General features: G+C 35.0%; 1 protein-coding gene across 3 annotated transcripts in view; it reads right to left on the bottom strand.

Annotated features, from left to right (window-relative positions):
• LOC120348634 (uncharacterized) overlaps positions 1–16476 on the bottom strand; it is a 57154-nt gene that overhangs the window by 29175 nt on the left and 11503 nt on the right. For 2 of the 3 annotated variants that reach the window (XR_005570251.2, XM_039418813.2), the window contains exon 6: positions 6031–6806. Coding sequence is in view for 2 of the 3 variants with exons in the window: in XM_039418813.2 (XP_039274747.2) it covers positions 6031–6806 (776 nt within the window). In the remaining variant the exon portion in view is untranslated. Of the gene's footprint in view, positions 1–6030; positions 6807–7437; positions 7570–16476 lie in introns of those variants that run through there. The other variant, XM_039418814.2, reaches the window with a different exon arrangement.

The raw sequence follows: 16476 nt of genomic DNA, 5'->3' as shown, positions 1-16476 counted from the left end.
AATAAGGATGCAAAACCTCTTCACAAAATAACAAGCAAGTGAAATCTTAAGCTAGAGACCTAGAGCTAAAAACTAATGAAAAACAATACTGATACAAATGCTGAGCTTAGCTACCCGCATTTCGGCGGCTCAATAAGGCGTACCATTTTAACTTACATTCGATTGAGTAAAACAGCTGTGTTAGATTTAAAGCAGGCTCGTTTTTTTAGATTTTGGATTCGAGCCCAAACCAAAATTTTTCAATTTTAAATTAAACTTTAATCTAGCGACCCAGTGTACAACTCCTTGTTGCACCAACATTGCTGACCAACACAAATCGCTTTGAAACCCAATAATTAAGTTTATTCATTTATTTCGCTTTTTTGAATTGAATTGCAGAGGTAAAATTTGGTTCAATATTATACTCAAGTGTACTGTATTAGAAAGTGTTTTATTTTAAATCAATCAATTGATTACATCGAATCAAACCAGTTTATTTAGATTATATACATATTTATATTACTTTGAACGCTCCCGAAATCTGTATAAATACTATCCCTTACTGAGATATAAAATTGCAGTTGAATTCAAACAAAAAATTCGAAGCACGTTTAATCCTCGATCCATGAACGGCTATATTGGAGTTGGCAAATCATTTTTGTTACAGAAAACTATATCTTAAACTTCCTAACTAATACAAACAGTAACGTACCACAATGTTATGAGCTTCAACACCTGACTACTTAAATTTGTCTCTGACTACCCAGCGTTGCCGTTCTGGGCCGGTAGTAATCGGGCTCAACCAAGCGAAAAAAATTGCTTATAAAGCGATTCACAGGTTGTTCGACGTGGGTGTGCGCGCGGATAAAATCACGATTTTTGTGGAAAGAAAAGTAAAAATTAAAAAACATTATAGGTCGCATAAATTTCGGAGTTGGTGAACTCGGCGCCACACCAAAGGTGTGCTGTCATTTTTCGTGAATTAACTGTACCTTCCTGAGATTGATGAAGGATAGGATGGATTCGTTTTTTGTTCTTGTCCTATAAATAATGGTTTTGACCCTTTTCAGTTTTACATTATCGGAATATATCTCAAAATAAACGTGGGTATAGGGACAGAATTATAGTAATAATTCATCATCCTGATAAAATTTGAAAAATTATTTTCAATGTGGAATATCGAACACACTCTGAAGTAGGTTAAGTTCAACAAAAAATTGAAAAATTAAAAAAGAGATTGTTTGAAATAGAAATCAGACCAGCTGAAAAGTTGATTGTGAACATAGATTTATCTTTCCACGTTGGAGACAAGTATTTAGTCCCAAAATAACGGCACATCGACTATGGGCATAATTGCATTAAATTGTTGTTTCATGAAATTCTTGGCACATTTCTGGACTTTGATTTCGTATATGTAAAAATGAGTCACTATTAGTGGATATTTATTTACTATATAAACTCAGAAAGAGAAGATTATTATTTGGATAAATACGCCGTCCATTTTTATATCACGACCAATACCACTCATTTCTTGTTGGTTGTCACGAATTATGGATTGAGTGACATCAAAATACCTGTCAATTTATGTATGCATTTATTCTACTGTCGTCAGCAGTATCAATCACTCAATAGTGCAAGAAAAGCGAACGTAAAGCTAATTTCTCACGTACCTCGTCGCTCCATATACGGTGTCGCGGCGCGCCAAAAGCATGTCCACTCATGCGTGCCGTGTCGTTCGCAGAATATCTCGAATTGTTCAAGGTGAAAGATATCTTAAATTCTTAGCCGCGAATTACAGCTTCAAAACCGCATTTTATGTTTATTTATGTGCATACCGTAATTGGTCATGTATGAATCGAATTTAAACCAATCATGCGAAAGTGTTAATAAATACGATAAACATACCAAACTTCCTGCGCCTACTTGAAAATTACATTTACCTAACTATTTATTAACTTGAGCTTCGAAGTTGGCGAGAAAGTGCCGTTGAAAAAGGCAGCAAGGCCACCAATTCACAGTTAAGGTACTAATCTAATAACGAGAACTTAGTCAGGTGAAAATTCCCATTATACAAGAGATACAGAGTAATTGGGTCCATTCGCCACACCTCCTTCTAACTGCCGGCATGACATTACAGCAAATCGTGAAAAATATTCATGGTGGACAAATAATGTAGCGTGGCGAAACACGCCTCCAAAACGTACAAAAATCATGAAAATTGCCGCTTTTACCGAAGTTGAAAAATTTAAAGTCGAAACATGGCAAACCGCAAAACAGAATTTTGGAATATCACATTTCTCCAGTAATGTACATTTTTTAGGAAGTTTATTATATTATGTGACAAGGCTATCGAACAAGAAAAAAAAACTTTCATATTATAGAAAATAATAGGCGTCAACAAGCAGGCAAAGACGGGTAATTTAACACCGATGTCGCCGCCTGTACTTAAGTCAGAGACTAAATTTCATCCATCGGTGACACTGCGACTTTTTTCTGAACTATAATTTACCTGGCAAAAGTAAAGGTATTAAATGACAGAAGCGTCGCACGAAGTATGCGGTATTTTGTGAAAAATAGACTGTTATATATAAGACTTCCGTTCCGTGATTGTGAAAAAAATATAGAATTACATTTAGAAAATAAGTTAACAATAGTAAAGAATAGGTTGCCGTATGTGTTGAATGTTTCTGTGTGGGGTCATGAACGGAACACCTACTGTTTTGAATTATTATTACTAATAACGGGCTTCACTTATTCGCTTCAAAAAAGGCTCTACATAAGCAGACCTTTTGCAAGTGGCTCTTACAGCCGACGTTTAGAATAGTTGGAGCCTTTCAGATTATCGTATCCAATTTATGATACTGATGGTGGGCTATTTCCATAATATGAATATTCAATACCACAAGACTATATAATTTTGAATTATCTCTCCAAAAATGTAGGAGGAAGCATGTTATATTCCATTGCAATTAGGCATGAACTACATTTCTGAAGTTTTACTATAAACGAGGAAATTAATGCACGAGCCGTATAAAACTGTAAATCCCTAATTATACTAAAACTTGCAGCTTTGCCAAAAACTCAAATCAAATTTGCTGAACTATATATATCCAACCGTGTACGATAAGTAATAACGCATTAGCAACATGATCCCACCTTTTACTATTGATTTCGTTTTGACCTAGACGTAAAAACTGCCCACATGTTACATTAGCGTGCAAAAACTGGCAACGGATATAAGTAGAATGCCTCCTAAAAAGCGGACTTCCTAACAGCATAAGCTAGCGCGTCATATTCCCATCCTTTGGCATTAAACACATTTCACGTCTTTCCGGTTTCAATCATAGCTAGAGGATTTATGCTATTACCGAATGTCTGGCAGCTAACGGAAGGAGCTAACTGAATAGAATAAGTCCTAAAATCGCAAGACGCTCAACGGAAACAAGTGCGAATGCTGAGAGGAGTCACTTGCTTGCGATCGAATTGTGTGTTATTTTATTTTGAAAACTTGGAGGTGGAGAGGATTAGGTTATTAAACCTCGTATATTACTGTCTTTCTCCTTCTGCGCGAAGAAGACTAAAGTTTCAGAAATCAAATTTATCGCTTCATGGGTGGTTTCATTGCCTATGTGTGATAAGACTGTCTACAAATGGCTAAATCGACAAATCTAAAAAAAATTTAACCGGAAATTGTTTACTGTCAGAACTGCTCCTCCAACATAATTTCACTGCACTTGATTAATTTCTACTGCCTGTCACAGACAACCGATGACGTACAAGTGATCTAGCCCCAAAAGAATTGTGAAATCGGTATTTTGAGAATTAAGATGATCAAAACAATCATTTTGGGTGAAATTTATATTTATTGATGCTTCACGCAACAATTCTAACTATTCGAAATCAAAATAAGTAACAGAAAAAGATTCGAACATGTATATCCTTACTCGCTAACCTCACAAATACTAAAATATAAATGTATCAAAGAATTTTTATCTTCCGCTGCATTATCCGTCGTTCAATAGTAATGCATAGATCTATACTATACAGTTGGCGGCAAAATGAAATTTAGCACATCCGTGACTATGTGACGTCACAGAGGCCATAATTCTTAAAACAATCGATTATCGGCAGAGCGTGAAAGTTTATAATTGTTGTTGCATGGCAATAAAATCTTATCTTCCGAGGTGCATACGAGTTTATAGTAAATATTTAGGTCGGGGCCATACTTGTGAATAGACGTAAATTGAACTCGCAATTGACGATGGCTGGAAGGCATCAGTTGCTTCAAGATTTGTTTGAGTACAAAAACCATAAATGTAAAATTTGCAAAATGAAAAATTATTTTCTTTGTACACTAAAATTGACAGGTACTGGGTACTGACGAAGTGGAAAGATATTAACTATTGAAGTTGTCCAATTTTTATACCCTAATTCATTAGAAAGAAAATTAGAAATGAATGACTATATTAAATTAGGTATGGTCATTGATTGATTCGTTATTTAGCCCGATGAAAAAAATATTTCTCTATAAATTCAATGTATCAGGGAAAACAATTCGACTTATTGAAACTTATTTTTTTATCGAATATATATTTGGTCTATTTTCATCGTTTGCAAACTGTTCGGACTGCCTCAATTATGTTAACGCGCTATTCAATACCAAATCGATACTAAAATTATTTTCATATATTGAAATCAGAAATTGAAAAACGTTATTCATACCGGTGATGTCATTCACAAACTATGACGTCACATATCAATTGAATCAAACACTTGTTGTATAGTTAGATAAAGGTTGATTTCAAATTTAGAATCCACTTTTAAGTATTCAATATCTTAAAAATAATAACCCGAAAAGGTGAATATGTCTATAAATAAGCCAGACCAGTAGCCATCTACGTATAGGAAGGCATTCAAATGACGATTATATACCTATATACATATACATCCATATACCTAATTTTGTCGTCGAAAACAACACTATAGCAATCAATAACACTATACCCAAAAGCTGACCTGACCTGAACAGACTGGCTAACCCGTATTTTCTTGCATGAAATGCAATGAAAGATTTGACTTATTTTGGCTTAAAATCAGCACTGCCTCAGATTTTACCGTCTTCAATTCTCATTTTCCAACAACCTACCCCGCTTGCAATTTAATATGCGAATGAAACATTCTTTTTTAGTTAAATTGGATGTTTCACTATCTGCATATTTCGCCACTTTTGTAAAAGCGGCAAAATTGAAAATACTTGGGTGAGTTTATTTCATTTCCGTTGTTAAAATTGAGGTGCATATAATATATATACGAATTATATTTGGCAAGAGATATAATAACATAGTACATCAGATGTACCCCAGTAATTTTGAGAAAGCAAGCAAATTAACTGACATTTTTTCAAATTTGAAGAAGAGTTTTTAGAAAATAGTTTGGCAACTGCACCGAATCCTAGCATAATAACATATTTATCAAAATCTTTCATCAATTTCGCTTTCTCAATCTGAAAGACCTTATACGTAAGCTAAACTTAAAAGTTGACTAACGACGCCTAAAGCGATTTTATAATGTGGAAACCTAAACTTGAAATTATGCCTTTTTCGTTTATCATAAATCCTAGTCATAATCTCAACAAGCGAGTTTATGTCCATATTCGGAAAAATATGAGCATATAACAACAATAGATAGCAGATTTCTGTTTGTGGCAAATAACATATTTTATACTAAAATGGTAAAACAATTTAAAAATATTCATAAATTTGAAATGAACATAAATAGCAAAACATTCTGAAATTCATTTCACGTGACCTTAACAAAATCACGAATCACAGGCAGCTGTGCTTGGCGATGGTATATTTATAGTGGCTTGAACAAGTAACTCGAGACAGGATTTGCTTCAGAAAAATAGAATTTTTCTCCACTCAACTCAAGCGACCTGCAATCGGGGTTTTCCTTCAATCAAACCCAATGATTTTCCTTAAATCACAACTATCTGAACTATAATTTGACTTCTAAATTTTAATAAAAAACTAACAGCAGTAAAATGCTTACCAGATTTTCCAGCTCTTCCACGGCCGAGTCATCATCGTCATTTTGCTTCGCATTTTCGTCGCTACTTCTTGTTTCCGACGTAGCCACAGGACTTCCAGAAGCTTGTGGCGAATATTTCCCTGAATCACGTGACTCAGAGCGTGATATTGAAATCACATCAGCCATTGGTCTATTTCTGGAACTTCGTTCACGATGATGATTTTGATGATAATGTCGGGAAACTGGGGTTGTTGAGGTGGGATTACTACTCCCTTGCTCAAAGAATTTCTTTCTCTCTTGAAAGGGGCTAGGGCGCAATGCCCTTGACGATTTTGGTAAGTGAGAAACGGGCGTTTCCCCGGATGTACCTGCACTTGAAGTGGATGCTAATGTTTGAGGAAAAAATTTCACAATATTAGACGACGGATCGACCGTCGGTGTTACGGAGAGTGCCTGCTGCCCACTAGCGGAGCCAGGGGATTTTGGTTTGCCTGAAAATAATTTCTTACTCAAGGCTTTCAGAACAACACGCGCGGAATTTTTTTGTCCGTAAGTTTTATGAAATTCGTTTCCACCACTAGTACTACCTTCTTCTGTGTGATTAGCTCTATATGGAGGATTGAATTTATGTCCGCTTGGCGGGTGATTCCATGGATTGTTGTTGTTGTTATTCACACTACGATGCTGTGGTGTATTATGAAGTTGTGTCGGAAGGGTGATAGAGTTCTGGGGCGACACCGGTTTCCACGTAGGCCCGCGGAAGGATGTAGAAATCGTCTTATACTGGCAAGTTGCACCTGGAAACAATAATGAATAAAATTAAATATAAACACAGAAGAAATTTGGTAGATTTCAATTCACGAAAAATATGAAAAAGATATTTTAATAAAAGTTGATGATTTAGAACCACCGTGATTTCACCAAAAAGCATATTTTTTACCCAAAATTCTTTCAATTATACGATTCCCCATAAAAACATTAGAACCAATCGCAGGGTAGAGGGAACACACACACACAACTGTATTGTGTCAATAGAATTTCAAACTGCAAGATCGCTGTCTGCCAAACTTAAGAATTGTTATCTGAATATATTATATTTATATATATACAGTCTCTGTTCACAGTTAGAACAAAACTATAAATGTTGATAAAAATTTGTATTTCGCGTTCCGACCACGTATGTATATTTCACCACTAAAAATCTTCAGGTTATAATCTAACTCTTCTATACTAAATTAACTAGGGAAAAATATAATATTATAAGAGCTAAACCTTTTCCACAATACTTGTTAAACTTAAACTATAAAAGCAACACAGAAATACAAACATTAAAATCGCTGCTATTAAAATCTCTAAACAGAATATCTACCTACATGAACAGTCGGCAAACCAGTAATGTGAAGTGAAATGTCTCACATAAATACATACCTTCCTCCATGGTTTGGGTTGTAATATAATATTATAATCAAATTATCGGTGTTGAGTTTCTGTATATTATGGTATATAAAATTGGTCTTAATACAGATGACTATAAAGCTGTTAAAAAAACGGGTATTTTTTGTGAAAAATTATTATACATTTCTCGGAATAATAGTTATTTTACGGGTATTCTGCCGGGGTTTTGGAGATGTCCTATAACAAATCGTTGTCTTTTATTCAGAAAAGCAGTTTGCAGAGTTTTTGCAATGAAATTATTAGCTTTTGCCATTTTTTGTACAGAGCTTAAAATTAGTAAAAAATTTTAATTTCAATTTTGTTTGCCATTTGTTAATTTGTCATTAATTTTGTTTACAGTTTGTCTTACAATGGTATTACTAATATTAACTGCACTTAAACGGGATTACATAAGATATTAACAAAAGTAGTTATTATACTTTCTACTAAACATTGGTGTGAAAGATGTGCCCGTTACTCCAAAATGATTTTCGCAATTCACGGAGGCGTTTCAGCAGGCACACGCGTACGTCATACTCCACATTGAAAAATGCTTAAAAATGAACCGCTATCCAAGTTCCCCCTGGGATCTTCCAATGATTCTTCGAAGTTCGCAAAACCCATTTTACAAACCCTGGCACGATTATTCGTTACCACAATAATTCGTCAATTTTCATTATTTTGTAATAAACAAGGTAATGACTGGTACAACATTCTGCATTATTCATATTATTTACAGCGGGCAAATATGAGTCGAAATTCCAATGATCGATTGTATCAGTAAGTCAATTTGGAGAGAAAAACATTATGACGTGAATATTACCTACAAACAGAAAAGAGTAAATTTCACTACTTAAAGTCAGAAATTGCTTGCTTTTCAAAGCACGAAATCGTAAAATCGGAACAATACCAAATTGCAAGCTCAGAACTGTACAAAAACCCTGAAGTAGATTCAACCCATGAATTGCTTTTTGCTGATTAATATGATATTCGATTTAAAAATTTCATACACCATAGCAATTATTAAAAATATGTTCGGAAAGTCTTACCATCCCGTTTTGCCAGCGTGTTTAATGTAAAATTCGACAAAACCAGGATGTTTGAAATAAGTTAGAAGTAGAGATTGGAATACAGTCTCAATCGTCATTTAATTAATTTGCCTTTTCCGTAGTGGGCTATAGTTAGGAGTAGAAATGGGTACATGGACCCAATCGCAATTTGAATGAGCTCTTCCACAGAGGGCTTCGGTATTATATGCATTCTGATCATTCTTTATCGATGTAATAATCATGATATAAGGATGTTGAACTAGTGAGAGGCAAAGGACACAAACCATCAATACAAACATTAGGGCGGATATAGGCGTAGTAACATGATTGTGATGTAAGGAGACAAAAACAACAATAAGTTGATGGATTTGCTCGGTTAAAATTTGGATTTGATACTTCAGCGTACAGCACAATTATCATTCAATACCTAAGGCCTTTCTGCTGCTCAAATATATTTAAAGTACCGGTATATCCTTCCATGGACTATCAACGGATCGTGATGTCGATGTATTATGTATAAATACATATGAGCTTGGAAAGTGAGAATTCGAACTGGACTTTTCTATATAGTACTTCTCAAAGCGAGTTCATACAACCGTCTCAACTAACAACTAAAATATACTTAAATGGTGGTTGCAACGGAATGGAAAATATACGTTCAATGCAATGGAGAGAAAATTGCAACTACATTCCTGGGTCACCCCCTGCATACAATACTGAAAAAATATAAACTTTACTCATACGGCCATAACTCAACTGCAAAAATACCAAAATCTGAATATCCACAGCAACACTGCTAAATATGACATTCTGTCAAAATCTTTTCCCGCCAAGCCTAACTCAAATGAATGCATTTTGAAGCTGGACGTATATTCTATCCAGCTAGATCTTACTTTACATTCGCTATTAAACTCATTCCTTTCTGTATATGACTGATGGCAATATTTCCAATAATTCATTTCTCTCCTTCATATTACAATACAGCTGTCGTTGGTTTTAACTTAACGGTCTCAAGTTTCTTTCACCTACCCTGCCAACAGCAGAGGTGGTATTAACAAAAGGATAACAAAGGACATACTTTCACACAATGACAATTCTCTAATGGACACACGCGGCGCGAACAACGCTTAATGAATTCAAGATGTCTTTGATTATAATTTTGCTAGTTACAATTTTGAAGCGATGGGAAAAGAATGGCGCATATGGGATCGTTTTTTTTTCTTTTGCAATTACATATAAACGATTTCAAAAATGTCAGGATGTTGTGCTATCAGAATAATATATGCAATACACCATACACAACTAGTACGGAGCATAAGATATAATGCAGCCAATGTTTAGAATTACTACACGGACATATTTCATCGCGGCAATGACTGAAAAATAAATGTCACTCAAAAAGTACAACTATAGTATATAGATTATGAAACATATTATTGTAAACGGAATCTATCTAAAACGAGGCCAAATCTTTAACAATAATAATCATCACCGGGGTTCGAGACATTGGCTAAAATATATCGCACCCATCTTAACAGTTTTGCCTGTAGGCTTCAAGGTGGCAGTTATGTTATATTATACATAGCATATATTGTAGCATTCGCGGTCTGGTAGTAACTAACCATTCTCTCTACATATATGGAACGCTATCCGGTTCTGGAAGCCACTACTTTCAAATGTGGGTTTCATTCATTATCACAACAAGGACAATTTCAAACATATTGGAAAGCTTAATTCTGATTTGTCGCGAAATATAATATCCATACAAGACGATGTTGGCATAACACGGTTTATGATTAAGGATTTCAACCCCTGGATTCTGCATAATGTTCCAGTTCAAAATTCAAATCGCTACTCGTGAGAAGCCCGGTCATTACTTGAAGTATAGGGTCATTACTGAACTGAGTGGTGTGCAACCTTCAATACAGGAGGGCAAGACACAAATAACTGGGTGAAACAGCGGGTTATAAATGCCAGTTAGATTGAATTATCTCCGCTAATAATATCACTATGCGATAAGACGCATGTAAGAAAAATCCTGTCGCCGAAAAGTGCTCAAATATATATCATGCAGCTGACAAATTCTAAAAAAAAACGTTCTGCTGTAATTATGCTATACGTTATCACCTTGCTGCGCTCCTACCTACGGCTTCATCTCACAAAACTCAGTATAAACGACAAAAAATCAGAAGAAAACCTAAACCAGCCACGACTCCATAACAAAAGTACGCTTTCGAGTGCTCTTAGCGTCAGCTTAGTCGCACTGTTGATATGTATGAACGTCTGCTGTGTAAATAAAACTAGTAAAATCAACTTGACTTGAGTGGTCATTATCAGTATCGACGACAAAATGTAATTTGGATGACATGTAAATCAAGGTTAACGTTACAAATATTTTCGAAAGTATATTGTTGCCCCACTCGTAAGGGCAAAAGCGCATATTGTAAATCAATGGCAACGATCCATAAGTACTTCAATTTTATAACTAGTTATTCATTCTAGCGTAAATTTCCAAATCCAATCAAGTTGGGCTAGTCGTTTTATACAAGGAACTTACTGTTGCGAACATCGTAAATCATTTAGAATATGAAAATATCTCGGCAATTATTTTGGTCACACAAGGGACGACAGTTGAAAAGACTGAGAATCGGTTTACATGTGAACGAGATAGCAAGTCCTCAATCAAATCATGAAAAGAAGACCAAAAAGATGGCGACTAAGGAAAAGTTTTCCAGGGTGGACACAGAGAGTACTTTGCGCCTTTGCAGTTACATAAGAATTGCAAGTATTTTTGACCTCAATATATTATACCGATGGTATTCAATCTTTGAATAGATTTATTTTATAATTTTATAATTCGCAATTGAGATTGCTACGTTACATATTAAACTGCTTATCAACGAACTTTATAGTTCAACTTTAGGAAATTTTCTTACTTAATGATACATTTAAAAGTAGGTAATATATAGACATAATATAACTGTATAACTGTATAGTTATGTGCAATTAAGTATAACCCATACACGATGATGCTGGTCTTGTGCGTAGGATATGCATGACTCATGCTTGGCGAAAGGGTTTTGCCGTACGTGTGGCAAGATTTATTCCACATACATATTTCGCACACAAGTGGCTAAACGCTTTAACACTTTCTCACAAGAAAGCAAAAATAGACTGACTTAACGGAGCTTTAAGGTATGTCGTCTCTGAGCTAAAAGACTTTAATGTAATCTAGATGAACGGGCAATTAATGGCCGACACTCGGTACTCAATCTGGCTTAAATTGCAGATTCTTCAACAAATTTTAACCGCGGTATATCATCTTGCAAGTTCAATATGACTAAAAATGTGTACCTGTTAGGTGGCCTTTCGCCAAAATTGGCAAAAAAACGATCACGATATAAAACTCACTGTCTAACTCCAGGGTTTCTAAAACTGAGGTTTACGGTCCTGTAGCAAGCCATGTAGTGTTGAGAGTTTCTGGAAAGCCACGGGTCGTGAAACTTTGAGAATCACTGGTCTACCCAATCTATAGCAAACTGACGTGGCGTGGAGTAGAGTTTAAAAATTGTGCTAATATTAGGAAATGGCACAATCAATTAAAATCTATGCATTATTATCCTCTCTCTCTCTAGAATTTATATAAGAAGAGCCATTATGCTTTACTGAACATTAAATACACAAAAACCATGCATACAATGTATAATATTATAACAATCCTCCAACCTACATTGGGAGTGAAGCACATATCAATCCTCGCTACGTCATCCTTTCCCAAGTTTTTGAACTATCCACTAATAACTACGGCCAAATTTGGTTTTAGCAAAATTATATACTCGCCACACATGGTACAAACCTTGATGTATGTATTCAAAGTATTCCGTACAGCACGAGTTGTTGACATTTTAAAATGCTAATTGGTCGACAAACAAAGCTACCGATAAGTAAGGTACGTATACAAATATCGGTGAAGTAGGTGTATGGAATACATATCAGGTAGCTTACATTGGAAGCTTTTGGGCTGGTCATTTTAAATACGTGAACTCAATAAACCTGACTGCGAAAAAATACGGATCTTTTGTACAAAGCCCACGACACTAATGCAAAAATGTGAGATTTTAGAAAAACATTCCCGCCCGCGGGAATGCAGTCGGGGTTACGAATGATTTCAAAATTTGAATTTCCAACGCAATCTGCATTTCAAACCCTGACTGAATAATCACTAAATTTTCTATTTTGATCGTTTGTGCCGAGTGTTTTTTTGAGTGGCTTTGTACAAAAGATCCAAAAATACTTTCCAATGAATAAAAACGTTTTTGTTTGCCGAGTACATGCATAAATTCAAACGCTTTTATTTTTTTAAACCTCATTTGGATTTAGGTGTAAAACGCATTATGAAAAAAAAAAATTAATTAACATGTTCTCGACTTTACTCTGTATTCAAGCTGTCTAAAAGGTGTAACAAAATGATATTCTCGCATACATCATTAGCTCATAAATTACAATCACAATTACATTTTATTTCCAGTATATCTCGGGGCATCTTTGTACGGACGTCGTAAAAGCTTACCTTAATCTTGCCAAACATGATCAAGTATAATTATCCTATATAATCACATTTCGCACCTGCCCAGACATTGTCACACTTTATTTTACCTAGAGCAGTAATTAATTTAACTATCGGCGAATGACTTGTCGCAATTAATATTATACTGCAGGAAAAATGGAATAAATCAACTGCCTATACGTAGTGATATAATTGAGCCACAAATCAGCCAAACAAAGCCTTGTTTCGAGTAAATTGCGTCTAAGACATCGTACAAAAAAAGTTGGCACTCCTGTAGTGCGTGTACCAGACTAGGGTTAGGCCATAATGTTATTCCGATTTTTCTCATTTTAGTTCTATTACGAGTTCGGAGACTGTCTGTGTTATCCAAGTGAATAAACCCTCTGTCCATAGGTTTCACTCCCTTTACACAACTTGATGTAGAGTAAGGCGAACAAAATCAGTTACATATTGGTACACACACTTCTGAAGCGCAAAAAATTAAACAGACATTAGACCGTGAAGAAAACAGATATATGGATATACTCACTGTTTATTCGTTCCGAGCTTCGAGTTGTCTAATGTCGAAGATTCCTTTTAGTTAGACTATTCAAAATTAAATAAACTGCCATATAACGACAAATATTGAACATATGATCAAAATTTTGTAGAGGGTTCTAAGATAAGAGGACTACTACTTCTGTACATTTTTTTTTCAAAATTTTAGTATAGCAACTTGATTCAACTATTATTATGATCTTTATCTTTGCAATCATATCTTGTTTTGTCTGAAAAAGTTAGACTATGATCAAACGAGAGCTAACAATTATACTTGCTATTTGGTAGGAAAAGATTATCGCATCCTTGAAATTTTGAAATCGGACTAGGGGCTAGGAATAGCTGTTTCTAGTTAGAGTAACTACAATATTGATAATAAGCGACTTTGAAATCTTCTAGTTACTCTAGTACGTCTGAACATTGATGACTTAACAAGGTATCAATGGTCTGAACATATGTATGCCGTCCAGTATCTCACAGGTTCTTTGTTTCACGAGCCAAATTGTACGTACACTTATTCCCATAGGTCAACCATACTGTGGTGTTATCTATTTTCAAATTAACGACTGCCGTATGTGCATAAAAAATTTATAACGTTTTTCTCGTGATAAAGAGAGAATTAAAAACAAAAGAATGATATGGAGTCGCTTTCAACATGACCGAATAACCGTATCCGGAATATTTTTTCGAAACGTGTACTAGTAATCCTATAAGAAAATTATCAAAACTCGCTTAAGTTATGATCATATCAACTCAAAAACAACCAGTAGACTGCCGCTTATATTCAAAATTTCTCAATTTTAGTGTATCGAACAAAATTTTATTGGAAAAAAGATTTCACTTCAAATCTTTTTTGTGCGTAATACAGAAATGTAACTGGTGATTTCCCATTGAAAATTTGACTTTACTCAGACAATCTGTTTATCGTTAGTTTGATCAGCTTGACAACGTAATATCCTATAAAGCAAATTAATAAACATAGCCATGGATAATCGAAAATCAATCGACGCGGTTCGTATCTTATTAAAATTGAATGTTCAATTAACCCTCTGCGTGCTCAGATCTTTTCAATTTCACTGGACCCTAATGTGGGTTATGAATGTCTCAAAACATTTTGAGTTAACTACAAAACTACTGATAACTAGCGTATTTTGATGGTTTGTGCGCGCATACAAAGTCTTCCCAAAAGATTCAAATTTTAGCGCGAGATGTATACTGTGTAATTTATAGTGACCAATCAAATACGTTCATTTATACAAAGACCATTTTTTCTCAGAATGTGCCTATTCAGCATACAGAGTATGACACTTTTTTGGACATCAGAATAATTTAATCGCCTGCAATTCAACAACGGGTAGTCGATTAACTCAGATTTGCTGGCACATGTTTGCAATTTATAATTTTAATACGATTTAGGATTTGGTCCAAAAGTGTCACCACCCTATGTTTGCAATTTTTGAAAAAACTTGCACTAGAATTTGCGTTCGTATCAAGAAAAATATCATAGAATTTCCAAATGAACCCCACCGCCAGTACACCAAGGGTTAAACGATTCCGTTGGATCCAATCGGTTGAAAATATAATGTTGCGTCCTATAGGTAAATCATTCATATATATTGCTTGATCGAATATAATTCGAAAATAACCTTCTGTCTCTTATATGGGTTGGGCTAGACTTATCTTTCGACAAATATTCAATGTTTGTAGTTTTCATAATTGAATTTTGAGTTAATAAATTTCTAATTATGAATATACTTTTATGATGTCAAAATTAGATTAAACACAGAACAAACGGACTGTATTTGAGAATTAACAGATGGCCACGTCACCAAAAAAATCAAAACATAGGAAATCTGTTTATAGATTGACTAGGAATTTTTTGAGTCAAAAAAGAAGGAAAACATAGTAATCACGAATGTGGAAAACAGGGATATGGACTTGGGGAAAATTTACAATCGACTCCCGAATCCGGGTTGAAAATATTTCGACTCCGACTCCAGTTCCAAATGCTTGAGGAAATCAAAATTTGGTAACAAAAATTGTAGCGTATGCAAACCTTTAACAGACTGAACTTCCCCTCTTTGCATTTCTGTACTAAATGTGGACTTCGATTATGACTATTGAAAAACTGAAATGACGACTGCGCTGAATTAAAAATATTGACTCCCTCTTCCAACTATGCTTGAAAATACGATTCCAGCTCAAGCTCAATGAAAATACGTCACAATGCGCTGACGTGTAACCATACCCACCACCATAAATCTATATTGTTTCAATATCTCTGGGCTTTTCAGTGGACGCTAAATTTTTATCAGATAAGAGTCTACCACAGTTCTGAGTGAGCGCGCGCCGACAGGCTTTGAGTAAATACCACTAGAATAAATTGATGAATACTTCATTGTAATAATCCGAATAATTCTCAATTACTGTTAAACCAAAGCTCACATCACATCAAACTTTCCACCGACGTTAATAAATAAACTTAGATCTGACATCTGCAAACTACGGCTCGCGGACCAAATCCGGCCGGCTGGGTAATTCAATCTGGTTGCGTGATCCCGACAAAACCAAACTAAAACCAAATTTCGATAATTTAGTCAAAAATAGCTCAAGGAATTTGTTGAGATTGCGATAAAATTTAGTTTTTGCACGAAGCCTATAGTTTTCCACTTTTGCTTTTACTGTGAATATTGTTCATAAAATATAACTTTTTACGTCATAATTACATAGCCCGCCAGTCCAGGAGAGCAAAACTTTTGGCCCTTGCCCACCCCTGACTACACCTTCAGCCCGACCCCGTTCCGCTAGCATTAGCCGATGCCGAACCTGAGAATATACTGTTCAATGCTGTCGCATCCTCAATTACAAAAATGGAATTTA

Source organism: Styela clava, chromosome 1 (assembly GCF_964204865.1).
Source record: "Styela clava chromosome 1, kaStyClav1.hap1.2, whole genome shotgun sequence".
Lineage (NCBI taxonomy): Eukaryota > Metazoa > Chordata > Ascidiacea > Stolidobranchia > Styelidae > Styela > Styela clava.
The sequence above is the reverse complement of the archived record's forward strand: the minus strand, read 5'-3'. Positions and strand labels throughout refer to the sequence as shown.